General features: G+C 45.2%; 2 protein-coding genes across 3 annotated transcripts in view; one reads left to right on the plus strand and one right to left on the minus strand.

Moving 5' to 3' along the window:
* The first annotated feature begins 350 nt into the window (after window positions 1-350).
* On the plus strand, window positions 351-15,058 carry LOC8029898 (phosphatidylinositol 3,4,5-trisphosphate 3-phosphatase TPTE2). Of its 2 annotated transcripts, none has more exons than XM_029980524.4 (16): window positions 351-552; window positions 1,063-1,227; window positions 1,306-1,347; window positions 2,021-2,182; window positions 2,258-2,368; window positions 4,300-4,454; window positions 6,119-6,183; window positions 6,265-6,325; window positions 6,410-6,491; window positions 7,932-8,082; window positions 8,859-8,939; window positions 9,081-9,186; window positions 11,168-11,265; window positions 13,292-13,387; window positions 13,465-13,538; window positions 14,722-15,058. In XM_029980524.4, the coding sequence occupies exons 2-16, from the start codon at window positions 1,064-1,066 to the stop codon at window positions 14,819-14,821; spliced, it is 1,548 nt and encodes a 515-aa protein (XP_029836384.2). In that variant the 5' UTR covers window positions 351-552; window position 1,063; the 3' UTR covers window positions 14,822-15,058. The 2 variants fall into 2 exon arrangements, with proteins under 2 accessions (XP_029836384.2, XP_002408248.3); XM_002408204.5 differs by lacking the exon at window positions 351-552 and adding an exon at window positions 694-944.
* Window positions 15,059-22,990: 7,932 nt separating this feature from the next.
* Window positions 22,991-27,758, minus strand: part of LOC8029896 (centrosomal protein of 135 kDa) — a 35,781-nt gene continuing 31,013 nt past the window's right edge. Inside the window, exons 17-18 of the mRNA XM_040207282.2 lie at window positions 23,706-23,810; window positions 22,991-23,275 (exon numbers count right to left, since the gene is read on the minus strand). Of these exons, the coding sequence (XP_040063216.2) occupies window positions 23,134-23,275; window positions 23,706-23,810 (247 nt within the window). The 3' untranslated portion in view covers window positions 22,991-23,133. The remainder of the gene's footprint in view (window positions 23,276-23,705; window positions 23,811-27,758) is intronic.

Raw genomic sequence — 27,758 nt, forward strand, 5'->3', positions numbered from 1 at the left:
AAAAAAAAAAAATATATATATATATATAAAGAAAAGAGGATGCATAGACGACTGAAAGGAATACATTTTTTGGCGTTCCGATAAAACGCTAAAAGCACGAGGGGTAAATCTTTTTTGAAATTTTTTCCCACCGCATTTTCAGCTTAGGTGTGAATAGAGTCAATAAATATATCGATTTATGTTTAATTTACAAAACAAACCCAGGCACTGTGCAAAAAACACGGAGCTATTTCTATAAGTTTCGGTTTCAGATGTAAGCGCTGCTAGAGTAAGCAAAAAGCGGCGGGGAGCGAACAATAGACGGGTGGATACAACTCGATCTCTTGAATGAGGCAATAGGGCGGCAGTTTGCGCACTTGGCGGTGAGTTGATACACTAGCACCCGAGTTGTGCGCAAAGATCTTCGTGTTCTCCGACGGGACAGGTGAAGGGGGGTGTAGGAACTTTAGAAAAAGTTATCGCGAGAGTTGTGGTGTCGCGAAAAAAACTTTTAAGGGCACCGGAGGTGTGCTGGCAGACTCCGAAAGGACTGCGGACTCGTCAAACTGCCAGGTAAAACCAAGCTTCGGCAATTTCGACGAAAATTTAACTTTTCGTTTTCGATATCGACCACTTGTTTGCGCTCAAAGGGGCGGATCTGGACATTGGCCAAGCGTATACATCTATTTCTTTTTTACTTTCGCCCCTCATGTGAAACTTTTTCTTTGCTGTTTCCACGTTTCCTAGCCTCTTGGTATGTTTTTTTTGTTCAACTTATAAAGTTACCTGAAGCTGTCAAAACTCTGCCAGCTTCTGACACCCGGCATAGGAATTTGTTCGGAGCAAGTGACGACTCACCGCGTTGACGAGTTAAAACTTTTGAGTGTGTTTATTTGCGCAACGCTTCATCGCGTTCCCAAACCCTTGCCCAACGCGTTCACCGGATATTCGAGGAAACTTGCTTGGTATGTTTATGATGCGACGTCTGCGTGCGGAGGATGTTTTCATTTCTTTTCCGTTGAGAGCGCATTTTCCAACCCTCCATATTTATGCGAACGCGTCGCACGCTTGACTTCATTCCAGGATGGTAAAGTACACACAATTTGCGAACGAGAGCACAGAGCAGCTCGCTGCTGCTGCGGTGAATAGCATGACTGCGGGCGAGGACGTGCCAGAAGCAGTCACTGTCGAAAAAGCTCACCAGCTCAACACGAGTGCGTTCGACACATCAACAGAGAAGCCCACCCGGTGAGACTTGCATTGCCTCGATCGGCATTGGCGTTTAAATATCGAATTCAGCTACATTTTTTTTTTTTATGTTTACAGAAACATTGCTCTCAGGAGGTTTGTACAACATCTTGGATTCAGGTACTGATACTTTGCGTAATTAATTTGTTTTTGTAATTATTTTTTTACACCTGTCAAAACTTGACTAACACGAATACTGTTGTCACTCAAGCAAATCTATATATATAGGTGTCTACAATGAATATTTGCGCTGTAAGAGGAGCTGGAAAAATCTGTGCTTGCATATAGAGAGATCAGAATTTCACCAAATGTGCATTTAGGTAGTGCATTTTAACCGGCAAAATGCTGCCATCTCCCGATCAGCGAGCTGATGAAAGAGTGCATCGTTTACTCGCTGCGCTTGTCGGGAGATGGCGCCACAATCGGAACCATCGCCAACTTGGTCACCTGCAAACACATCCATGCATCGACCCTGGCAAATTTGTTAGTCTAATTTTTCGCAGAATGGGAGATGTGCCGCGAAATTTCACCAGGTAAAATCTACCACCTCATTGCACATTTAGTGAAAAATTATAACTCTCTACTTGCAGATCCCGATTTTTGTGGCTCGTTTTTTATAGTGCCAAGTCTATTGTAGACCCTGTATATCTCAAACATCCGAGAGAAATAACAAAATTCCATCCTGCGTCATTGCATTTGAGTGAGTTAATAGTGATGCAAGCAGACAGCGAAGTTTTTTTTCAAATGCCCGATATGTCAGTATCCGGAGCTAACTTTCTTTGTCCCGCTTTAGGCTCTTCAGTTTTCTACTCATCATCATCGACATCATTGTGCTGATAGCAGACGTGTCGCAGCCCGGCAAGCCCAGTGAAGTCGAGCGTGCCTATGACATAGTTGCCCTATGTTTTGTCTGCTTCTTTGTATTCGAGATTCTACTTCGAATGTACTCCCAAGGGTGAGCACCGTTCGTTGCCCTTCACTCAAAAACTGAGCCCATGCTTATAGGGTCCTGTCTCCCTTTCGATTACAGTGGCAGCGAGTTCTTAAGGCACTGGTACAATGCTGTTGACTTCGTGGTTGTTCTACTATCTTTCATTGCAACAGTAGCTTACGCTTCCGTTGAGATCTCCGGCTACTACAAGTGAGTATGAAGAAGCGGATGGCAAAAGCCACTTGTCAACAATATTCGCCTTGCGGCAAATGGATACAACTTTACCAGCTCCCTCCAAAAACGTCTCATCGGATAAAACTAACGCTTCCATGAACACTGCAGTCTGCTGCAGGTTAAGAAGAGCAGAGCGAGCTCCACCGACAAAGACCTCCACTTAGGCAGAGCGAACGCTGGAGAGAAGGCAAATAGAAAGGCAGTGACGCGATTGCTGCGCCATTTGCTCCAAAGTGCCGACCCTGCCGTGCTACTTTCGCCAAGTTGTGATGAACTTGCGCCGACATTGTGCCAAAACTTCACTTTATTAATTCTTAAAATGTGATATATAATAGGCTCATGCGAATCTTCAGAACTTTAGATTATTGCCTCAAATAACGTACTGCTTAATTTTATTTCTACCAAATACTGACAGTACTTGGAAGTCTCGCAGTATTTCTTGTGATCTGTTCTAGTGAAGGTTCGTTGAGTGCGCTTCTCACCGTGCACTGGTGCACTGTGGTGAAGAGACAACCGCAAAACAGGCATTGCGAGTTCGCGTATCTTGCTTTGCCGCAGCAAAGCAAGATACACAGTGCTTTGCCGCAGGCTATAGAGAAAATGCCCATCCAGAGCGTAACTTTATTCATGCAAACGTCGGTTCTAAAAGAAAAAAAAAAATTAAAAACATAAAGTGCTGTTGTAACGACGCTACCTCGCAGTAAAGTTTCTCAATAAAACTGCTATGGTGATAGACTGCAATATCCTGACGATTTTTGCTTTTCAAATTCGTAATTATGCAAGGATTCTTGGGCATTGTAAGCTGTTTTGTCTACAGACATATAGGTTTATTTTTATATTAACTCTCGTTTAGTTGTCCCCTTTATATAGCTGTTTGATGTCGCAGTCAATAGATAAATTAAAACTAAATGAGCTAGATCAGTGGATGGAAACTTAGAAATATGCTTAATGAGTTCATCTGGATTGTTTTCTAAGGAGGCATATTTATTTTTCCCGTCCAATTTTTGTTAGAAACTTCTACATGTAAAATGTCATTGATGTTCATAACTCTAATGACAAAAGCTTTGTTTTTATCAGGATTAAGAATGTTTTATTCAACCTATTCCAAAAATATTTTGGTGGAATATACTATTTGGTTTACCTTTTATTCCGTATCCCAGAAAATGTTCAGAGCAGTTAATGTTATCTTTCATCAATTGGAATATTGCTGCAGTGCCTATGGTTCTTTTATGCGCAACCAAACAGCTTGTTTTGTGTATGAGGGCGAGCTTGCTTTGTGTTTGAGGGAATCAAGCCTGTTCGTAAAAAGTTGCACAGCAGGGTGCAGGCAAACTAGACAATGTCTTTGCAGTTGTATGAACAGAAATGAACTGTGTGACTGTGTTTTCAACATTATTTTTGCTTCTCCAAAATTGGTTTTTTGGCTGCTGCAAAAGTTGCTTCAAAATGACTTAAACCAGTCGCATCACTGGAAAGGAAAAAATCATTAGTCACCACAAGCAAAGAGCATTGTGGGAAGGGCTTGTCCCGCTACTTTGAACTTGCGACAGACTATACATTAGCTGAGTGATGCTTATTGAGTCTCAACATGGAGGTCTGTCGTCATGTGCCAAGAGCCGGCCGATTATGTGGTCAATTTATTCATCATTGAAGGCAGTCAAAATGATGCAAATCTGCAGCTATCATTAGCCCATACTTCACTGAAGACAGCAGATTATTATTAGTCGGTTCATATTTTAAGGACCATGTTAAATTATGCGAGCTGTTTGCTGTCCATTGCTATCAGCCCGGTAGAAGCGTTGAGAGTTTGAATCACCATTTGTTGACATGCGAACTGGCACGGTTACGCTGTGTGAGGGTTTGACGATGACATCTTTGCATGCGTTCATGCGATTGTGATCTCCCAGGCTGGTCGTGATTGGTCGGGTGGTGCGAGTGGTGAGCCTAGTCCGGATATGCACGGAAAAGAAAAACCTAACGCGTGGTGCTCGGCTGATGGTGTCCGAGAACAAGCGTCGCTACCAGAAAGATGGTTTTGACCTGGACCTCGTCTATGTCACAGGTTGGTTTGTTTCTTCCTTTTTTTCTAAAGGCACAACACCCTAGGCTCAATACGCGCTCTAGCCTTCCTGCACGACGGCGTCAAAGTTGGCACCAGTTTCATAACCTCTCGCTGCTACAGGGAGAAGAAGACGCTGCCCGAAAAGGCCAACTTCTGAACCCTTGGATTGATTGTGAAGAAAATTACAACAGTTTCTATCGGGGACACACCAGAATTTCTTAGTCCATCTATCGCTAGAAAACTAATACTACAGTGTTCAGCATTTCTTGACTAAATACAATGCAAAATGCCTGGTGAGTGCGACTGTAAAAATATTTTGTCGTAAGTAATTTATTTTTGTAATAACATTATTCTGCAAACTCAAACATGTTTTACACTTTCCAAATCCTTAAGTCACTTTTTTTTTTATTAGAAACCTTGAAAAGTAAAAAAAAAAAAAGAAGCTTTTTGAACTGCATTTATAATTAAACTTGTGTGAGGAAAAGAAGACAGCCTTTCTTTTAATCTTGTTATCAAAAAGCAGTGACTAAAATGAAATATATATTGAAACACTAAATTGAAGAAAAAAATTAATTCAAAGTTTCCACAACATTTTTTTGAAATGGTAACTATAGTCCGTTGCAACCTAAGAACAAAGGGCGAGGGTAAGACGGGCCGGGGAGGAAGAAGCAGACGGAACGGTAAAGAGAGAAGGAGGTTTCCCCTTTTCTTCTGCAGCGTTCAGTCTGCTTCCTGCTCCCCGACCCGTCTTACCCTCGCCCTTCGTTCTTAGGTTGCAACGGACTATAGTAAACTTTATGGCAGAAAACAATGGCACTTGTTGAAAATTGTCTTCAGATGTTGGCAGGCCTAAATCCTTCAAAATCAAAGCTTTTTTTTGCAGAGATTATTTTGCTAGCTTATTTAATACCAGTTTGAGAGTGGGGGTTACTAGCATTGTTTGCCCTTTCCCTCTGTTCAAAGCTACTTTTTTTCTTGAAGAGCCGCAAGAGCTGCAGTCGCATCATTATGCAGAAGTTTGTACCGAGCAGGAATGCTTGACCTCTCGGAGTAGTGAAACTATCTGCCATTCTTGTTAATGTCATTCTGCCTTTGTATGAAGTCAACTTTGCTTGGGGGAATTTTGTGCAGCACTCGAGTCGCAGGAGATTACCCCGAAGCAATGTGTTGGAGATTAAGCATAAACAAACATTTGTGATCAGAAACAGCCGCCATAATAAAATAAATGTGATAGCATATGTAGCATTATCTTGCACACAGGAATGTGCAAGGCTGGTAGCCAAATCATGAACATGACGATTTCAGGGTATATGTCAGTCTTTCGTCATGTGATCATGCTCCTGGCCATACCCGAGTGCAAGGAGTGAGGTTTCAAAGGCCAACGTATAATAATACTAATTATAATCATATGCACAGTACCAGTCTTCTGCAAGGCAGAAGCTCCTCTTCTTTCTCCGCTCAAACTGCAAGGGTAGCAAGGGAGGAAAACAAGTACCTGGGGGGCAACTAAGGCAGGAGGAAGCGAACGAAAAGAACTAAAAAATCATTGGTCAAATACACTTTCTGAAAGAAGCTTAGAAATCCTGAACCCTAGACACATTGAGGAACTCGGGTAACTCCCTAAGTTAGTCTTACGGGACTTCTGTCTTTCCACTGCATGTCAGATCGAATCATTGCAATGTCCTACCCGTCGTCCGGAAGAATGTCCTGGTACCGAAATCCCATCCAAGTAAGTTGGATTGCTCTTACAGTAATAAAAAAAAGTGATCTTAATACCAAATTGTTTCTAATCAAAGTATCTTTGCAACAGGAAGTGGAACGGTTTTTTGAGACCAAGCACTCTGGTCACTACCGAATCTACAACATGTGCAGTAAGTTGGCAGCACATGTTCCACATATTATATTTGGAAACGCGTGCAGTTGAAGCAGGCTATATTGACAAGAGCACTTTGCAGGTGAACGCACATATGACAACAGTCATTTCAAGGGGTGCATCGAGCGCTATCTCATTGACGACCACAACGTGCCGCTACTCAAGTAAGTTTTTAACTTTTTCTAGGCGAAGGCCATTTTTTTTGAGGGAAGCAAAACATGACCGTAAAACCCCTTAAGAACACCCACCCAAAATGAAAAAAAAAAAAAAAAAAATGGTAAAATGAGACAGCAAAATTTTATAAAAAAATGAATGAAAAACAGGCACTAGCTATAAAATACGTGACACGGGAACTGATACTTCAAATCGCGAACACAGCAAATTCGGGTTTCAAAACGCGATAAACAAGTGGGAATTTGCTACAAACTCTCGTCGCTGAGGATATTGCAGACTGCAGATGCAGCAGATTCATGTTTTGCAGTGCGATAAACACGTGGAAACCGGCTACAAACTTGCACGCCTCAGGAACCGATACCGCATGCACAGATCGCAGACAAGACGGTACAGCAGATCGCGCAGTCGATACGATTCCCGTCGAACATTGCGTAATGTCCGACGAAGTTTATAATTTTTATGTTACGGATATTTAGCCAGAAGAATGGGGAGGGCGCCCTTACGAGATTTTAGGGTAATTTTTCTGTAAGGAGGACAGAATTCTAAAATTCCATGAATATACTAAAAACATGGTTCAACTACTGTTCCACTGTCAGCTAGCATGGTTCAGGCATGTAGCCAGTGTGAGGGCCCACAAGGTGCACCCCCCCCCCCCCCCCCCTGAAATCTTTCATTTTGCTAGGGACGCCTCTCCCCCCTCCCCCTCATACAGCATTTTGTCATGGGCGGCCCCCCCCCCCCCCCCCCCCCCCCCCCCTTCCCCCGAAACAAAATCCTGGCTACGTACTTGGGTCTTGTGCAAACCATTGAGAGTTGCTGCAAGGAGTGCTCATCGATGTGCAATGGGATGTTTTATTTTGAGTCTCATAGTAAAGTGAATGTGAAGAAGTACAGGGTACCATCTGTTTTGTTGTCCGCCATTGCTTCCTTGAATCCCTCATGATCGTAACTCTCTGCTTTAATTTAAAAGTCGTCGGAGTCGATTGTGCATTGTCATTGCCAGCTATACACCTTTCCGGAGCTTATTAACTAGATGAAAAGGACAGTCTCGCACATATGCACGGCGTGCAATATTTGGCAGACGATAACTGCTGTGCATGCTCGGAACAGATCCCATAGCCTGGTTTGAAAAAGGTGGCAGAGGGTGACTATTGGAATGGTCTGTAGACCATTGAACAGAAAGCGATTGGCTGCTGGTCATCGCTTGGTCATGGCCAAAAACAAGGGTAATTCTGAACGGGCCATACCACTGAATGATTGTGTAGGAGTGCTGCATTGCAGTTCGGTAGTAACGTTCGAGCTCGAGATTGGGTCCAATGATGGCGACCGCAGGCAGTCTCGAGGTTGCTAAAATTCTGCATCGGATGGTGCAACCTGTTCACTGCCTGGTCAGTGTTGCAACTTGGGGTTGTGTGTCACCGATTCTGCAGGGATGCCGTTCAGTTTGTGGCAAAGGCGCAGGAATTCCTCAACGAGGACCCCGAGAATGTGGTGGCTATTCACTGCAAGGGGGGCAAGGGACGTACCGGAACCATGATATGCATGCTGCTAGTGCACAATGGGCTGTTTGAGTCGGCCGAGGTAAGCCCCACGTTTCTCGGTTTTACCGAGAATTCTTAAGGGAAGTCTTCAAGGGGGGGAAGATTTACATAAGAACAAATTAGCTTCCACCTGAAATGGAGCGCAACTCGCGCAATGTGGGTGACTGGTGGCCGCTGAAAAAAGTGGATTTTTTCAGTGGCCACCTAGGGGGCATTCCATTTCCGGTGGAAGCCAATTTATTCTTACGAGGAGTAACTTTCATGTTTTCTTTTATTATAGTTCTTGATTTGAAAATGAATATTCCCTATTTTTTTGAGGTTGAAGATTGTTTTCTGCAAAAGTTGTCGAAAATTGGGAGTCGATTTACAACTGCGACCAAGAATGTAGACTCGTAATAGTGAGCAAGATTTCCAACCCCATTAAAAGCTAACTGAGCCGCTCTTTCGTGCCAGTGGCTTCTCCAAGCACGCCAGCACATAGAGGTGAAGCTTGGCACACACGTACTGGAGCAATGCAGTGAAGCTTGACGCGAGCAATGCAACGCGACTGCTACAGCTTGGAGGCACCTCGATCGCCATCCCTGCCTGCTCTGATCTGCATGAGCGTCGTACCGGCATGCGGTCGTGTATCAGTATGCTGCGTGGTGCAGTTAAAGACCCCAGGCTAGCAGTCGTGCTGCATTCGCTACATTTCTTATCTATAGCGGAGATGAGAAACGTTACTTTCTTTAAGAATAAGTTGACAGTATTTCTTTTCCTGGCAGGTATGCTAATACTAGAGTAACACATTAATTGTATCGTCTAACCCTTGTTCAGGCAAGTTTGGAGTACTTTGGCAACGTGCGGACGGACAAGACTGTCGGGACCAAGTTCCAAGGTGTCGAGACTCCGAGCCAGGTACGAAAGCTCTCCCATCTCTCCGACTCTCTCAAATCTCTTGACTCTAATCCCCAACTAATTTCCTTTGACATTTGTGGAGACGACAGTTTTCCTCTGCTAGAAATGTCTGCATGCCTAAGTCTCATACTTTGTCTCTAGAATCGTTACGTGGAGTATTTCGAGGAGGTGAAGGAGAAACACAATGGACAAGTCCCCGAGGAGGTCCCCCAGAAGGTGTCTGAGATCCGAATCTACAAGCTGTCCGGTGAGCAGCGGATTTGGCGCCATGCTGCCTTTCTGTGTGCCAGCGATTTAAGGCTGGTGCACACGTGTGCCTCCGACTGCATGTCTGTGCTCAGGTGCGTTTCCTCGTCGCTGCGTATGACGAGACAACGCAATGACACCATGGGTTATGTATCCCCAAACCACTTATACATACATACATATTTTACAGCATCGGCTGTGCTGGGAAAGTGTTGTGTTGCCCAAAACAAACTGAGCATGTGCCCATTTATTGCGGGTGGTTTTGACTCTGGGAGAGGGAGAGTACAGCATTGATACCCTCGCCCTTTTGCCGATTGTAGTCGCAGTTCATGCGCAGTGCATTCGACCAATCGCGGTTGCGCCAGCGGTCGTGCGATTGCGCTCCTCGCCACTTGCTTTCTCGCCTTTGATCGCCCGTTCCCTCAGCGCTCTAAGCCTTTGCGCGCGAGGATGGGGCGGCCAAAGCGTGCGCCGAAGAAAGTGGCGGCTGCTCGACGGTGCAAATGCTTGCGTGAGAGAACGTTGTGAATGTGTGGGCGCCGACGGTCTCGCCGCGGGTGTTGGGATGGAATGCATTCGACGTCTCTGGTGCTAGTCGTTTTGCGTGCAATCGGTTGTGGTTCATGAAATGTTGCATGACGTAACATCACCGGAATTTCCCATCGATCGCGACGCAATATCATTGAAATGTCGCACCAGCCAACGCTGTCCGTTCGCATTGCGTGGCACGATTGTCTGTGCAATTTTTATTTACAATTTTTTACGCATCATTCTTTCGCTGTGGGCTTGAAAATGTTACTTGTAGGATCCTGTGTTTTTGGTAAGTACTGATAAGCCCCGAAAATTAAACCGCCGGGATGGTTTTAATGAAAATAGGTAAAACCGAAGAACCTCGAACTGGCACTCTCCTTTTAAAAGGAAAACCCAAGCTTCGTGATAAAATAGTCTTTGTCTATGGTTTCATTTTGTGTTAACCCAGAACAGAGTGCCCCCTGAATTGTGTGCTAAGCTGCTGCTTCTTTTGGGACCACACCCCTCATTTCATATTTAGTTCATGCGTATGTTCCCTGATGGTTAGGGAAATCTATTCTCGTGTTCTATTTTCTTCAACACGAGCACCAATAAGCATCCATGTTCTGTTCAACGCCAAAAACTAAAAAAAAAAAAAGAAGAGAATGGGGCATTTCGGATTTCAGAAAAAATAAATCCCGAAAAAGTGGAATCTTAGTTTAAACGACCATTTCTCGTAGATAGTGCATAGGTTTATCTTGCAAATACTGCAGACCCTTCAATCTAGCTATATATAGGATGTCCCAAGTTGTCCTTCCGCTGTAAAACCAGCTGGAAAAGTCGGCACCTGCACGTAAAAAGCCCAAGCTTCCACCAAATGTGCACCGAGCAGGTCAGCCTTACCGTGTGGAATGTCGAGACGTAATTCCCTTCCTGTAAAGAAATGAGAGCAAAAAACTTGCCAAAGTCAATGTGGGGCGCGTTTGGAGACGACCGAGTTGGCAGCACTAATTACTTGTGGCGCCATCTCCCAGTAGGTGCAGCGAGCAGACGACAGGGTATGTTGTCTGCTTGCTGCGCCTGTCGGGAGATGGCACCGCAAGTAATAAGCGTTGCCAACATGGTCGTCTGCGAACGTGCCCAACCATGAGTTTGGCAAGTTTTTGCTCCAATTTTTTTTTTACGGAAAGAGAACTGCGCCCCGAGATTTCGCACAGTAAGCCCGACCTGCTGAGTGCACGTTTGGGGGAAGCTTGTGCTCTCAGATTTTCCTGGCTCGTTTTGCGACGGAAGGTCTGCTCGGGAGACACCCCATATACACAGTTTCGGGGCTACTCGACAGACACTGCCAGTGCGTTCGCTCAGCATAAATGGTTACGGGGGAATGGAGTGCCTTCGGGTACGGTCAGACGCATATGTTTGAAACCAGTCTTTAGCCCACGGTGAATTGTCTCTGCACGTTCCGATTGCAGGTCTCGGACGCGGAACGGGAACGGACTTTTCGTGCGAGGTGTTCGAAGGCAGGACGAAGGTGTTCGAAATGGACTTTGGACGCCAGATGAACTGTCAGGTGCGAAGCACGTCTCGTTGTTTCTATACGGTCGTCGCCGGAAGACGTGTTCCAGGGCTAATTTTTGCCCTTGTACGAATGTTTTGTTGGTTTGTACGCCCTGTTTCGAGCATACAACAGCTGAAGCCGAACCTTGCGTGCTAAGCTCGAACTGTAGCTTACAGCTTTAATGTGGATTGCCACTAGGAGTTCTCCTGAATCACAATGGCGTCGTGCTGTCGGGATAATATGGTGATCCCCCAAAAAGTCAGTAATGCGAAGTTGTCCATACTACCGAGACAAAAGTGTGTGTACCATATTTTCTGGTCTTTAGGGCACCTTTGTATATGTCGCATTTATATGTTTGTACGTTCGGTGCAGCACAACTGGATTGAAATGCCCGCATATGTGTGTTGCAGTCGTGTGCGAATAGCGGGTTTTGAGTTTGAAGCGAATGGTGGTTTTGGCCGAATATTTTCGAATTGAATACCGAATCGTTTCTTCGAGCCTTTCGCCGTCATGCACCATGCTTAAACAAAAATTCGTCTGTACTCGTGAAAGTTGTTCACTACCTTCCACTTGTCCACTTCCAACCTCAGTTAATTTTAATGTAGCTACCGTTGAGACCACTTCGCTATATCCGCTATTTCGTTATAACCGACTTCGGTTATAACGAAGTGCAAAAGGGAATGGGAAATCGTGATCGCTTCGCTGTAGTCGCTATTTCGTTATAACCGACTTCGTTATAACCGGTCTTTACAGTATATTTATGACCTGTGGCATGCAAACGACAAGATTGTCGCGGCTATCCTAATCGAGAGTGTTTAGAAATCTGTTTGCTGTATGCAAATATTCTTTTTTCAATTTCCAATATGTCGAAAAACAACAACAAAGTGAGCACGAATGATGAGCACAGGTGACATAATCGTGGCAGGTTAGCCCCGTTGAGTGCACTGCGGGGAAGCACTACCTTCGAAGCCCCCAAACGCCGGCGGTGGTGCTTCCCCGCTCTGCATGCATAGGTGCTCGGTGAGAAGCGCACTCAACGGGGCTAGCTCACCGTGATTAACACTGCAAAAAGTTCGAATATTCCAGTTCATCTGAAAGTGAATATCGAGTAGCGTAATATTCGAAACTAATTTTTGAAAATTTGAATATTTGCACAACACTACTTTATTATGATCGCTATACATGCGCAAGCAAGAGCGAGTTTCGATATTTTTGTCAACAAATCGAAATAAGAATATAACCTCCATGTCAAATTTCTGCAGTTAAGGTCCATACATATAGAAAGAAAATGCATACTGTACTTCGAGAAACATGGTATTTACCCAATTCGTCCCTGAAAACTTTGTCTATATAGCAGGGTATCCGTATTAACAGGGTTTGTATTAACAAGATGTGACTGTAAATATCTTAAATAAAGATGGGAGATAGAGAATGTTTTGAGTGCTTTGAGCTGCCCTCGGCGTTTATTTACTGGCGTTTCTGAGCTCTGAAGTCACAGCGCACATAATGCGCCTTCCAACCTTATCTGTAGGATTAAGAGAAATTTAAATTTATATTGGTCCCTAAGGGATGGTGTCTGCAGCTTTGTGAAGAATGAGGGAGAGCTCAAACTGCTTAAATTGACCTGCGAGGAGCCGCTGCAGTTGCTGTAGGGGCAGCCGCAGTGGCTCACTATCCCCTTTGTAATTGGCGATTATGGGTCACATGGTTGTACACGGTTGGTCTCGTTATGAGTCACATGACTGCTGCGACTATGGGTCACGTGATACCGCCGCGTCATGTAATTGTAGCTTATACGATCACCTAACATGGTGATCACACAATCTATGGTGACTGCGTGATTGTGACTCCCTCCAGCATTGGAGCAGCGAAGCTTTTGTGACAACATGAGCACAGAGCAACTACAGTATAACGATACTAACAGAATTTGCTCTTCTGGCGGGGGTAGGGCATCGGACTACCAAGAAAAAGGTCTGCGGTTCGATTCTCGCCGATGGACAGTGGCCCCAAAACACATTTTGCGTCTAAATTTCCGCAGGCCAACTACCGTTCGGAGGCGGACGTTCTTGAAGTGATTCCCATCAACTTCCCCGTCGTCAGGGGAGACGTCAAGTTCAGGTTCTGGTGCCAAAGCGTGAGTGACTAAGCGGGGACGACCAGGGTGCTGATTTGAATTGGGTGCTGAACCATCTTTGTTCCGTTTTTCCGCAGTCATCCGTTCCGCGCGGCTACGAGGACTGTCCGTTCTTCTTCTGGTTCCATACCAGCTTCATCAGGGACAAGAGGTTAGATCACTGTATCTCACTTTAGTTAATGGCGGGATGAGAATAGGAGGATGACAACCGAAGGGCCTCTCTGTCATTCTTGCTCTGCCGGTGACCGCAGAAAGTTTCACGAGTGTCATGCTCGGTTTTATCTTAAGGGTGGGCTGCAGCGGACGTTACGAGCCATCCTAGCCGATTCGGTGCTCATAACTTCGCGCGATCACATGCCCCGCATGCCGCTGCGCTCCTTCCGAAGGCGACGCCCTGCACGGCACGGAATTGGCTTTGATGGCTTGTGGCTTCCTCCGCTGTCCGTCGGAGCGCAGATGGACGCGCAACTGGAACATTGCTTTGCTGCGGCATCGCTGCCCGTTGTCGGCATGGCTCGGACGCTTCGCCCGATTTTGGTTTCTGTGCATGTGCGTTGCCCACACCTAATCTGGGAAAATGCGGGCTTGTTTCTAAAAGGCGCGTCAACCTATGGGAAGTTTCATCGCTTGCGTAGGGCTATCGAGAGCTCGGAAAAACGCTCCGTTTGTAGGGGCACCGTCGAAATGCGGCGCAACTGTACCGCCGCTTCCGACGTCGAGACAAACCGGTTTCGTCTGTGCACTCTGTGACTAGAGCCACTGAATAAACCGGGCTTCAGAGTGCGACACTTAAGCCGTCTTGGTGCTTAAAATTGATGTTCCGAAGCTTCATCTGAAACTGTAGGAAACAGTTTCCTGTCCTCCAGACTTCTGTTAACGGGCCATGACGGAGCGTAACAATATTGCCTGAGCTTCCTTCTAGAGCTCGGGAAGTCGCACTTTCGAATCCCAACTGCATCCCCGCTACACTAAGCATGAAAGGTCAGGGAATGGATTGCCGATACTCTAGGCTCTATTCGTGACATGCCTCTCGGGCCTTGTGTGGAAAAGCGGTTTCAAAACGTTGATCACTTCGAATATTGCTTTTTATATTATACTCCGTTTTGCACTATGCCCGAGCGCAGCTGATGCAACAATCTAATGAAGAAAGTCGCGCGCAGAAAAAAGTGCGCGACTGGTTTATCCGACGATAGCCAACACGCAAAGACGAGTGCCGCGACGATGCCCTTCTGGCTCTGCTTCGTCGAATCGTGGCGTTTGCTGTGCTCGGATTTGGTGCAAGGTGCGTTGAAGCGTGGCATGTGTTGCATTCACACCTGGTGTCTCTCATCCAGCTTATTTCTGAAGAGGGACGTCCTAGACAACCCGCACAAGCAGAAGACCTGGACCACCTACCATGCAGACTTTGCCGTGGAGCTGCTCTTTACGCCGTGAGCGGCCGCGTCGAGACGCCCAAACATCCGTTAACCGTCTTCGTGCGGCGGGAGCCAGTACCACTCTCCACTCGTCCGGGTCACATCGAAGCGGCAGAGACGCCGACTATTCCGGGGGCAGATTTATACGTTTAATTTATTATTAGCTGTATGAACACTGAGGCAAACTGTACATAATGTTATATATACATATTTTTGTTTAAAAAAAAATGGCAGCAATAAAAAACATTTTTGGGAACTTTGCTCAATATATATTCAAAACGACCTTCGCAATACAGAACAGACATTGTGTTTCGGTGAAGACTTTCTAAAGGGTGGGCGAGAGAAAACTTCTCCAGGAACAGGCTGCAGCAGGGATTGCCAAAGGCATACTAGTTAGCTAAATGGCTAACCTTTAATAATTAACTTTTGAATCTGTCAAAAATAAGCATGTGGTTCTAAATATAACCTTCCTGAGCATCATTGAAAACCACCAAATCGACCTAATTTAGAAAGATACAAGGCAGATACACCATTTTATGGCGTAAAAAGATATGCTCCATGTGAATTCAATTCTAGGTTTCCATTTCCTATCTGAACGGACCGGGCGGCTACTTCCTTGCCTCCCTCGTAAGGATGAAATGAAATATGGCGCACATGCGTCGTGTGCCTCGGCCACCAGGGGGCAGGACTGCTGGTGTGAGGATGTGCTTTAATGGGACACTGACAAGTTCTTTTTACTCACTAGGTGAAATATTTAGACATGACATGAGAGCATATCTACCCAGAACACAATTTGCAGCTTGAAATTGGTTTTCTTTCTGCCCGAAAACAGCCGATCGAGCCGCGCTGTGGTCACATGCTGTTCACTATGGTTTAAACACATACCAAATATATCAGTCGTGGGCCATCGAAGGCACACTTAATATTAAAACTTTCAGCCTTTCCACTCTGATGAAGGAAGACCAGCGGAGCTGTTCTATGGTGGGAATGAAGCAATGGCCGGCCGCAAGTCGGCAAGCCAGAGTGGAAAGGCTCGAACGGTTTCCGCCATCTATGAGCGACAGCAGCAACCAGACAACCAGTCTGGTTGCCGCCGTCGCTCATAGATGGCGGTAGCTGTCGAGTTCTGTGTCATCGGGTCATTTGAGGATGGACACGATTCTGGGGAAACTAGCCCTTAACAGCTCTACAGTAAAAATAGAAAAAAAGAAGATACCCATTTTTGGTGGCTTTTAAAAGGCTGCTAATAATACATTGATTGAAAAAGAAAAAAAAAATTGCACAGAGAACCAGAGGCACTCTGCATTCTGGTGCATTCTCTGCGCAATTCTCAACATGGCGTCGTGTCGTGGGCTGGACGGCTGAACCAAGTGGACTAAGCAATGGTGGCAGTTGACAGTGTGGGACCTCTACTTCAGAACTGTCCTTAGCGATACCGGCGAATCTGTCTAGCTTAGAGAGATAAATTGTTTACCGATCAAAACAATTGGGGTTTATTCCATACAAGACGCCCGACCACCAAGCTGATTGGCACGAAGGCGTCGCTGAGTCATCGCTCCTCCTGGTTGAAGACAAAATCAAAGTCAAATTGGACGTTTGAGTGATTTATACAGCGTAAGGTTGGTCTGCCAGTAGGGGCGACACTGGTTTACACTGTAGATGAGCAATTCAGCCAGTGCGGTACAACCGCTAGCCTGGGGTCTTTAACGTGCACCACGCAGTAGTGATACACGACCGCACGCCGGTACGATGCTCATCCAGATCGAAACGGGCAGGGGTGGGGCTCGAACCCAGGATCCCTGGGTTCTGCAGCGTGAGCTTTCGCTCCACGCGCGTCGAGCTGGGTGTGCGCTTCAGCCCGTTTTATGCACACGAATTGGTAAGAGCTTGAAAAATTCACAAGCGTCAAGCACCAAGTGGTTGCTTTTTTGTTTTTCGCCTGCTTTGCACAGCTGAAAAAACAAATAAAGAAAGCAAAACACAGTTGGGTGTAGACACGTGACTTCCGGCAACCCTCTCCTCTTCCACATTTCTTCTTCCTCCCCAGTCTCGGTTTCAATCTGTTGCATTACTGACTATTTCAACGTCCACTCTCAAAATATTTTTGAACAGTATTTTGACGTCCGTGACGCCACTTTCTGAAGACATGCAAATATTTTTTAAAACATTTTGACGTCCCTTGTGTAAATATTTTTCTAATTATTTTGACGTCTCCAACTTTGAACTTTGGAGCTTCGAGTCCGGACTGGAAAGTGATCGAGGGTGGCGGTCAAAAAAATATCAATTAGCTTGCAGGCAGAGTCGCTTTTTGACATGCATTTCCGAAAACAAATGTTATGCAGTCGACAGCTGTTTTTATGACCTTCTAAAAAAAGGAAAATGCAAAAAAAAAAAAAGAAAAACACCTTTGAAGTATTTTATTTATTAGGTCACACGTAACATCTGCTTGGTAGAGTCAAACATTGCAGAATGTGGAACCGGAGCTTTTCACGATTTATTTCACGAGATTTATATAGACAAAGGAGCTGAATGCCGTGTCATAAAATTTGCAATTAATATAAAATGTGTGCATCTCGTACAATTGCGCCAGAACCTTTGTTCGTTTGCACCGGTCAAGAAATGCCAAGGAGGAGGCAATGTTTGCATTCATAACCTCTTATTTAACATCCCAATTGTTTGGTGGTTAACCCATGCGCTATACACGGACAAAACAAAAACAAAAAAAAATTGAACAAAACGAACTCGCAAAACCCGGTTAAAAACGCAGGGGACAGATGCAAAGCGAGACTGCAACCCATACGAAGACACGCTCGCATGATATAAAGGCACAAAATGCGCACCAAATTTCTCAGTATTACGTAGTGAAAGCACTTACGGTACATTTGTTACGTGCAGGTAAGACAGAGTTGTATATTCAAAATTTTAAATGACGCATGCAAAGGTGCAAGCTTAGAACGCTCGGAATATCGCCACTGGGCTTGTCACGTCCGAAAGGTTCAACTGTCAAGCCAGTCCCACACACTGCTAACTAGGACCGAAACTTCTTAGGCTTGCAACACATGAATCCGTCAAAATGCCCACACGACACCGACAACGCCATCAGAAACTACACAGAACGAAACTTCAAAACGGCTGCTGCTGCTGCTTTGAAGGAGGACACTGAAATATTAAAGCCACTATTTTGACGTTTTGTGGAAGTGACGTTTTGCCATAGTGACGTCGCAGACGTCAAAATCATTTCAGAAATATTTTGATGGTGGACGTCGAAATAGTCACTGCCTTAAAGGTATGCGACACTGTAGCAAAATATTGACACCATATTAAATTGTCTGCCAAAAAATAAAAAAAAAAAAATTGGGGGGTGTCACTTAAGAAAATGTTCGTTTGGAACACCGTAAAAGGCTGCACCTGCCTTATATCTAGGGTGTGCATTTTCCAGTTTTAACCGAAAAACACCGATAAACATCCGTCGGTGACGAAAATATAAAATCGGTTAAAACCGAAAAACACCGGTGGTTGGACATGTTCGCCCTGGTTAAAACCGAAAAACATCGGCCATTGCTAGTTTCCGACCTAGCGAAACCCTTTCCCCGTAGAGGTTCGTCAAACGTGTTATCTCGTGGATCCTGCATTCTTCCAGTGTTTATACATGGCTTGCAGGTGGCGTCAGTCCACCCTTTTTTCTGGGGGTCAAAAGCGTCTAGTGAACGCAGTGGAAGCTAAGCTCTCATACGCCTTTCCTCCATTGTGTCTCCAATAGCCCCAACTTTTGGGGAAAAATTAACGCAGTGGAGGGTAGGCTCTCACGTGCCTTTTCCTCATTGTGTCTGGCCAAGTGATGTCGGTGCAAGCCACGTATTCAGAGGTTGCTGTGGTTCCTAGAAGACAATGCCAACGTCCGTGTCGTACAAGAGCGTGCGTTTTCATAATTGCGGGTTGCGAACCGCAAGGAACGTGCTGCCATCACGGCAGCACGTTCCTTGCGTGTAGATGCAAGCATGAAAGTATGCTTGGCATCTACTAAAATAACCAAGTGTGAGAAATAGTGGCTTCCTAGAGAAGAAGTATATGAACTATGTGAATAAAATTGAAACTCTGTCTGTGATCAATCGCTTTTTTTTTCACCGATAATCACCGATTTTGGCCTGGTCGTGAGACGTTCCACCGAAATACACCGGTGTTTTGAAAATAAATAAACACCGAAAAACATCCGCCGATTTTTCTCACAAATAAACACCGGAAAGTACACACCCTACTTATATCTTCCTAATGAGTTGATTTATCGACCCCTATTTATTGAGCCCACCGAGAATAAAAAATAATAATTCAAATGTAGGTCGACCTTTTTTTTTATTTTTTTTTTTTTTTTTTTTAAGGAACAGGGGAAAGTTAGGGCAAAAGAAACAAACCTTTATTTACAGCACTCTCAGCTAAATCACGGGGCGATGTCAAAAAAGCTTCGTCAGCTTGGTAGACATCCTCGCAAATCGGCAACGTTGTAAAATGGATGACGACAAGAAGAAACGAAAGAAGGTGGAGACGAGCGAGCGACGAAAGATCTAACACAAAGACACGAGTAACGCTGCGAGCCCCGTGAGTAACACGCGACCCGCCGAAAAAGCAAACTAAAGTAGCTCCGTTCTTTTTGTTTTTGTTTGCGCGTTTGCGAGGGAGAGAGGAATGGAGCGCATAGGAGGGCAAAGTGCAAAGTGCATGGCGCATCGCGTTCCTCTCCCTCCCCTTCCCCCTTGCCCAGCGAGGGGAACGCTACAGGCGTGATGGCGAAACTCGACGCCCGAGGAATGTGCGCGAGAGCCGTAGCGGACACGGGCTGTCGGCTGCTGCTGTTCGGCTGTTTTTGTGCATCAAAAGCTTTTTGAAACAAGAAGCCGCGCGGCTCTTCCGCGACGCCGGCTAGGTGATTGATAGCTCCATACCCTCGGTAGGGTTTCAAATTTTGGTCGCGAATTAGGTCGAAATTCTTTGGTCACGATTATAGGTCGACCCTTAATTTTTGACAACATTTCCGAAAAAAAAAGGTCGACCTATATTCGAATAAATACGTATTTATCTTCACTAATTATAAACTTAACTATTTAGCTACTTCGCATGTTTTTTTGCAATCCCTGACAACTGCCATGGCTGGCATTTTGTTCCTGGAAAATTTTTTCCTCAATTTCCCAATTTTTAGGGATTTCAGTGATGCGATTGACTTGAGTCATGTTGTAGTACCGTTCGGAGCAGCCAAATGTCTATTAAGAAGCAGCAAAAAGTACTTTTGGAGTACAATCACATGCTTCATTTTTATTCATACCACTGGGAATATTATACTGTCGAGACCGATTTATAACGAAGTCGGTTATAACGAAATAGCAGCTACAGCAAAGCGATCGCGATTTCCCCATTCCCGTTTGCACTTTTTCAATGCATTTGTGTCAGTTTTTAGCGAAGGAAAGTGAGCGGCTCCCGTAGATATAGTGAAGAGAAATTTTGTGATAATTTAAAAAAACAATAAAATTTGGAAAGTGTATCAAGTCTTGGACCGCTGCACTTTGCTGCCGTGGCCAATAAGCCACCCAGAACAGGCTGCAGAACATGCTGGGAATGCTGCCGGTGACGGTCTCTGCAACGTCGTCTGCTCCTCGCTCCTTATCTGGGAAGTGGCTTTACCGCATCCCACGCGGAGAAGCCAATGGGGGCATTCGGAGCGCCAGCGACAACATACCGGCAGAGATGACGGAGAGAGCCTCGATTTAAGAGGGGCGCAGTAAGTACCCCTGGATTTGATTGTCGCGTGGCCAGTGTGGCGAGGAAACTGGGCGGAGAGGCGGACACATTTGTAGGAGGTGAACGCTTTTGAGTTTTGACTCCTTGCATGCCGCAGCTCGTTTTGCAAACGCGGCCCACAAACCACGTGACCTTAATCGAGCAGTTGCACCATCTCTTAAATCTAGGCTCTCTACACCGACAACACACAAGCTTGATCGCAAACTCGGTGCCACGTGCGCTTCTTTGTTTGCTTCATGATCCGTGTCGGCGTTTGGTCGGTGAGACCGCTCTTGTGTGAAAGACTACTTCGCTGAAACACCGAATCATGGAATTATCGCCACTCAACGATGGAGAGTCTCGGCACTGTCGGCACCTAGACTGTGAAGACAAAGACAATCTCCTTGAATCAAAAACGTGCCATCCTCAATGGAGTACCCATAAACAAAAAAAAATGCTGTCCACCGCCGGCGTCCTCCGCAATGGCCATCGCAGGTGTCGGCTTGGTTCGTACGTAGCAAGATTTTTTTTTAAATCGGAGCTTCTCGCAGTTGGCAAGAAGCGGCTTTGATCCAGCAGAGGATGCATGCAAGGAAGCCTCAACTGCTTTCTGCAGGCTCAATAAACATGTGCCCGTGACAGCCCGTGCTATCTTTCTTTTTTTCATGTTATTTGTACGAGTTCAGATATAACAAAGAAGCGGATATAGCAAAGCGATTATAGTTGACTTTGTTATAACCAGACTCGACAGTATGTTAAGATTCCTATGTGTCTATCAAACTAGAAAACGTGCGTGCTTTACCTTCACACTCCTGTGCAATGGCAGGTTTGATTTTCTCAAACACAGAACTAGCCGTTTAGTTGCACATGAAGCATTAGGCATGGCTACAAGATGCTGATCAATGAAGGACAGTATGGACAACTGTGAATGGTCATTTTGGTATGAAATAAAATGTAAATCCAAATAGTATATCCCACTAAAATAATGTTAGAACAATCTTGAGCACACAGAATTGATGTTCATTTCAAGTTCTAAAGGTTGTAATAGACCAAATTCTTAGTTTAGATTTTAAAAAAGATCCTTTCTCTTTAAATTGTTAAAGTTGAGGCTTGGGCGAGTTGGTACGACATGATTTGGGATTAAAAAGTGAAAGCCGTTTACAACTCCCTGTAACGCCGAATTAGAGCGCAGCTCTTGAGGAGGAGGAGGGAAGGGTACTGGGGGGGCTGAAGTGACTTGGGGGGGTCACGTGACCTCAGTGGGGTCACGTGACCTCGGGGGTGTCACGTGACCTCAGGGCGTCACGTGACTTGGGGGTCACGTGACACTGGGGAGGGGTCACGTGACCTTGGGGTGCCCTTGGGGGTTTAGTGTCCTTGGGATGACCTTGGGGTCGTGTGACCTTGGGGTGACCTTGGGAGTCATGTGACCTTGGGGTGACCTTGGTTACGCCGACGGCGACGCCGCTCAAGCCGGGAACGGGCCCCTAAGAGCTGCGCTCTAAAACAGCGCAAAAGACGAAGGACCAGACAAAGAAGTAACACGGACACAGCACTGAAATTATTAGCAGTGATATTAAAGACATTTTGTATGTAGAACCTCAAAACAGAGGTCGGCATGTTAACAATAAGTATGCCTTCTTAAAACAATCCAGCTAAAGTCCAATCTTCCTTCTACTGCTTTACCTAATTTAGTTTTAATTTATTCTATCAACTACCTTGAACAGATAAAGCACTGTATATAAAGGTGGCAACTAAACAACAGACTTATAATAAGAATAAACCAAGCAGTTCATATCGATTTTCTTGTTAGTACCCTCGCTGAGTCACGAATTTGAATACTGTAAGATATCACCAGAACACTGCAGCCTATCCTATGATATAGCCACAGTTTAATTCTGAAATTTTTAATGCACCCAAGAGCTGTTACATTAACACTTACGAAGTTCCTTTGTTTGATATACCTGACGCTTGCGTGTTTAATGTCCCTCTCTGGGCAAATGCTTTCCCTTTAGCACTCTGACGCTTACTTGCGGTTGCTGCTTCACTGCAGTACACGAGCGCAGCGAGAAGCGTGCTCAACAAAGCTAGCTTCCACGCCAGAGCAGATTAGGAACATGAGAGATATTGCGAAAATTGAAGATACCGTCAGAGTTTGACACTGACAGAGAGATCAAATATAGGATAGTACAATACTTGCGGTTAAAATCGAAACTTGTGAAACCTCGCACTAGTCTACCGTAATGATTCGAACGTGTGGCCACTATATTTTCAGTATTAATAAACGGAATGAAGTTTTGGCGTAATGTTGGTGCAAGCTCCTCACAGTTTTGGCACAAATGGCGCAGCAATCGCATCACTGGGAGTTTTAAATGTCTTCGCCGAAACACCGAGTATATGAATCCGTTTTCTCACATTAAAATCAGTCATTCCTCTTTATGTACAAAGGTACTAACGTCCTAAAACATGCAGCACAAGTACGTAAAGTATTCATAAAAGTTCCTGCCGAAGGTGACGAGGTCCCTCGAAGAGCTAAATGGAGTGGATGCTGGGTCTTTTGCCCGATCACTGGGGCTGTGCTCCGTTCTCCGGACTGAAGTTCAGCTTAGTCTGCAGAGTGCCGGCAAAACCATGAAGCGTCAATCTTCCCCGCAGTCCACCCTGCTGCTGTTCCTTCCATCGTCTGAAGTCCTCTTGGCACTTCTCCCTGAACGAGAGAACGCGAAGGGAAGTTACGCCACAACAATCTGCACAAACATCGGCACAATTTTTTTCGGTATGATGCCTGGAGCGCGTCTCCGACCGGTGCGTTTACTGCGTTCCTAAAAAGTGGTCCCTTCATTTCCGCCCGGTGACGTCGTAGAAATGTCGTGCTGTCGCCGGTCGCGCTCCTGGCAGTATCCCAGCAGCGGGGGTGCATGTGGCAGACGCCCGTTCTGCAGCAGGTCGCTCTCCAATGTTACAGTCCGCGGGAGCTTCGGCAACTGGGAGTTGGGACGTCGAGATGATGGCGATGCCCCGACTCCTGCGGCGTTGTCTGTTGCCGTTTCGGGACCACTTTCGACGCGTGGGCAGGACGGGACGCCGAACGCACCGGTTGAAGACGCGTTCCATGTACCGCAGGTTCGGTTACGTGCCTTTCGAATTGTTCGTTGACGAGTTGCTGCCTGAGCTGCGCCACCGTTTGCTCAAATTCTGCCAGTCTGGTCCTGAGGAGATTGTTTTCTTCTGCCTGCGCCTCCCTGGAGAACGGTGAAGCACGTAAGCCACCCGGACGGGTTCCCGACAAAAGCGATTGGACACGTTGAGAAACCCCAGACCGTCCTGGCCCTGTAGAAATAAGATTGTTTTTTTTTTGCGAGGGCAACCGGGTCTGTATTTAAAAGCTTTCCTGCTACGGTGCAGGGAGGAAATGTTTCACGTGGCCGTCTCTCCACGTATCGGCTTGACCCTACAAATCTAATAGATTATAAATAAAGTTGTCTCCTCCTCTTAACGTGACTCATAGATATGTCAATCATACTAAATGAGGTTGCAAACTGTCTTGGATGCAATAGCACTTTTAGTGATGAACCGAATCTGCCGAAACATTTGGCAAAGTTTGGCACATGCCGAACTTTGAAAATAAGTTTGGCGAAGATTCGGCAAACGTCTACGCACAAGCGAGAGCGCAAGGGGGCTATAGATTGCAAATGGACGCCGTGCGGTTACCATTGCATAGTGCAGTACTACCAGCGCTTACGGCGAGGAGCGGAGTATATGGTAACTCTGTGTTTGTCAGCCTTTGTGAGTGTGGTTCTCTTCCATGTTTTCTGCCTCAAGAACAGAAGGTTGATCAGGAATTGACGCAGTCCACAGCACAAGGGACAAATGATGCGGTACATTCTGGATAACGTGATTTTCATTTGACCTTTGCAGCGATGCAACGAGGTAGTTGCAACATTGACTAACAAGTACTTTAAAACACTCCTCGCCATTATAGCAATCCTGTTTTCGGCTCACAAGTAGTTTGTGCCAAAACAAATAATATTGATTTTTAATTATAATTATTTCACGGTTTTCATCTACTTGCATAAAACTAAACACACAACTATCATGTTCAAAATTGCACATCCGACATTCCTAACTTCCCATCTTCCTTAACGTCCACGTGTGTCCTGACATCAGACGCCGGCTTTTTATAAGTTAAAAACGAGATGTTGCGAATATGGGACGCATTTTCCTGCAAAGCTGAAGTGACTAAAATCAGAAAACGTGCATATTTACAATATTATGGTTATCTCTTCTGGTGGAGTCTCAGCTGCTGTTGCATTCATTTTCGCGCACGAAACGGTGACTAGCAGAGAAAGTAAGTACACTGTTACCGTCTTTATTTTAACAATGTGCACGCAATTGCGGGCTTGCGCTGATGAGGCCTCAAAACCGAAACTCGAGTATTGTGACTGCGGTCGCGCCACTACCCAACCTCGTTGCACCACTTCTGCAAAACGTAGCTGTAAAATTGCCAGTAATCACACAAAAATGACGCCGATACAATTATCTTGTAGAATATCACCTTATTTAGTAATAGCTGTGTCAGTATGCATTTAAAACAAACCTAAAGTCTTTTTTCTCCCGAAAAAATGAAATATCAACTTTTAGGTCTGGCAGCAATGTATTTCATCAACTTCTAGGTCTGGCAGCAATCTTTGCCAAATCTTTAGAAAAGATCAGCAAAAATTTGGCTTTGCCGAATCCTAAGATTCGGCGTTGAATTTTCGATTCGGCAAAAGTTCGGCCCATCACTAGTTGCCAAACCGTAAGACCATGCGCGTCCATCTGTATGAGGACCTCGAGCTAAATTCGGCGGAGAAGTTTCTCCATTAAACTTAGCGGAAAGACCCGAGCTGGAGTATAATTGATGCAGTGACGTGTCCCGTGACACCATGTTATGCACTGTCGCATCATATGACGCGGTGTCGCACGAAGGGTCACTGTGATTAGTCGCAACCTAGGAGGGGAGTGGAGCACATGTGGCAACTAAAGAGGCACCTCGATAGACGTCTGAAGTGCAGTAGGCAAAGCAACTCGAATGATGTCGCATTACGTATCTTTTGGTGAGTTTCTCTGGCCAGAGAGAAGGCACAGTTTCTTTTGTTCTGTCTTTCGTTAACCCTTTTTGGGCAAGTGTCGCGAATTTGTGACATATATGCGTTCTATAAAAAGTCGCCTCCATCTAAGTGACGGATGCCTATCGTTGTGAAATCGCGACATGCACCCCAGTGCACCATATACACCTTACGACTTGACTTTTTACAGCGGATGGCGTTATGGAGGACTAGGTGTTTCAGTCACTAGATCAGTGAACCATCATATGAGATGTTGATTTAAAATTCTTTCTAAAATGTCTTAGCCCTAATGAACTTTCTAAGCTGCACTGTACACTAATTTGCAGCTTCCCGACAAAAAAAAAATGCTACGCGTGAATTCTAAAAAATCAACGTGCAATCACGTGCGAGTGTCGTGTTTTGAGCGACGTTGAAAAGAGTATCGTTAGCTTTAATAAAGTTGAAAGTTGAGCTAGTTGGTAGTCATAACAACTACCAACTAGCTCAAAATGGTGAACAAAAACAGCACAAAAGACAGGGACATTTTATAGGGTGAGGCTTGTAAAAAGATTGAAAAATAAATAATGCCTCGGTCGGTACCACCGGTGTAGGCACAGCCGATATTAAAGCCAATTTGATATAAATAAAATGAATCCTAGGATCAAGTGCAAATTTCACCAAAAAGTCGATTGGGAATAAAAAAAAAACTTCAGGGCTGGCTAAAGGAACCAGCTGGGAAAGACCAGCAAGGACGGACACCTCAGTGACCAACCTCCAAAAGACAAGGACAAAAGGAATGTACACGACAGGACGGATGCAGACAGGACAGCGCCTGTCCTCTTGTGTATGTTCCTTCTTTTGCCCTTGTATTTTGTGCCATTTTTGCTCAGCATATTGTTAGCCTACAAATCAATTTCAATGAAAGGTAAGTGGTACAATGCAACCCTAGAGCTCTTTCTAATCTCGGCTGCATACGAAACAATCCTGACAGACGTCCGCACAGACAGTCTGGGGCGCTGGACGATGGTAGAGGACACGAGACGGCAGTGCAAAAAACCGAGGTGCAAAGGGTACTTTGTCAAAAATGTGCTTGAACAAGCTTTACTTGAATAACCTTTCCAAGCACTTTCACGAGTTTCCCCAATCATAAAGCTCGAGCCAAGATGCTTTCAGCACCGCGCTAATTCGTTTAAAACGGATAAAGAGCGACCTCCTTTTTCACAACTTGGAGACTTATTTCTGTTAATTGAAATCCGAGGAAAAATTAAATTCTATCCAGGTGGCATCAAAAAAAAAAAAGTTAACCCTTTCTAATTAATGACATTCTTACCACAGTCACAAATTTGGTAACCTTTCTTAGGACACCTTAGCAACGGTCCAGAAAAAATCACTCTTTCACATAATTTGTAGTCGTGTGCACAGAGTTGATTTTACGTTTGAGGCGAATAGTGCTTTTGGTCGAATATTTCCGAATCTAATATTAAAAGGTTTCTCAAAGCCCTTTGCTATTGTAGCAGCATGCTTAAACAAAAGGTAAGCTAAACTTGCGAAGGTTCTTCCCAAGCTTCCACTTGTCCACTTATAAGCTCATTTTAATCCTTTATTTATGGACTGCGACCTCGGAAAGTCTAATGCTTTGGGATGGCAAGTGGACGACAGATTTTACATAAAATGAAACCTGTAGAGGTGCCCAGCTACATCTAATTGAGTGGATTTACAATCCTTGCTATACGCAGGTTGTCCGGGCATTTCTGCCTCGCATAATAGCCGGTTTATGAAACTTTTTCCTGCAATGTAGATATCAACATTCACAAAACATTCGTTTCTTTTTAAATACACCAGGCGCACACGCGCACCATTCCGCTTTGAAAGTGTACCTTTCTCCCAAGCGCACAATTGCGATATTCATACTTTTCCAAATGTTCACAGTGGTGAGTTACCCCGTTCAGTGCGCTTCTTTCCAAACACCGGTGCACTGCGGAAAAGCAACATCCGCAGAGCTTGCTTCCGCGGGTATTGCTTCTCCGCAGTGCACCGGTGCTCGGAAAGAAGCGCGCTCAACAAGGCTAACCCACCGCGATCAACACTTCGAAAATTTATTAT

This window comes from Ixodes scapularis, unplaced genomic scaffold (assembly GCF_016920785.2).
Source record: "Ixodes scapularis isolate PalLabHiFi unplaced genomic scaffold, ASM1692078v2 PGA_scaffold13__105_contigs__length_92229423, whole genome shotgun sequence".
Lineage (NCBI taxonomy): Eukaryota > Metazoa > Arthropoda > Arachnida > Ixodida > Ixodidae > Ixodes > Ixodes scapularis.

What these genes read in the sequence shown, in the direction of transcription:
- LOC8029898 (XM_029980524.4), top strand. Translation starts at nt 1,064, where the DNA reads ATGGTAAAGTACACACAATTTGCGAACGAGAGCACAGAGCAGCTCGCT. An exon ending in GGACCTCGTCTATGTCACAG is followed by an intron (nt 4,455 to 6,118) that starts GTTGGTTTGTTT and finishes ACTGCATGTCAG; the next exon opens with ATCGAATCATTGCAATGTCC. An exon ending in AGCTTCATCAGGGACAAGAG is followed by an intron (nt 13,539 to 14,721) that starts GTTAGATCACTG and finishes TCTCTCATCCAG; the next exon opens with CTTATTTCTGAAGAGGGACG.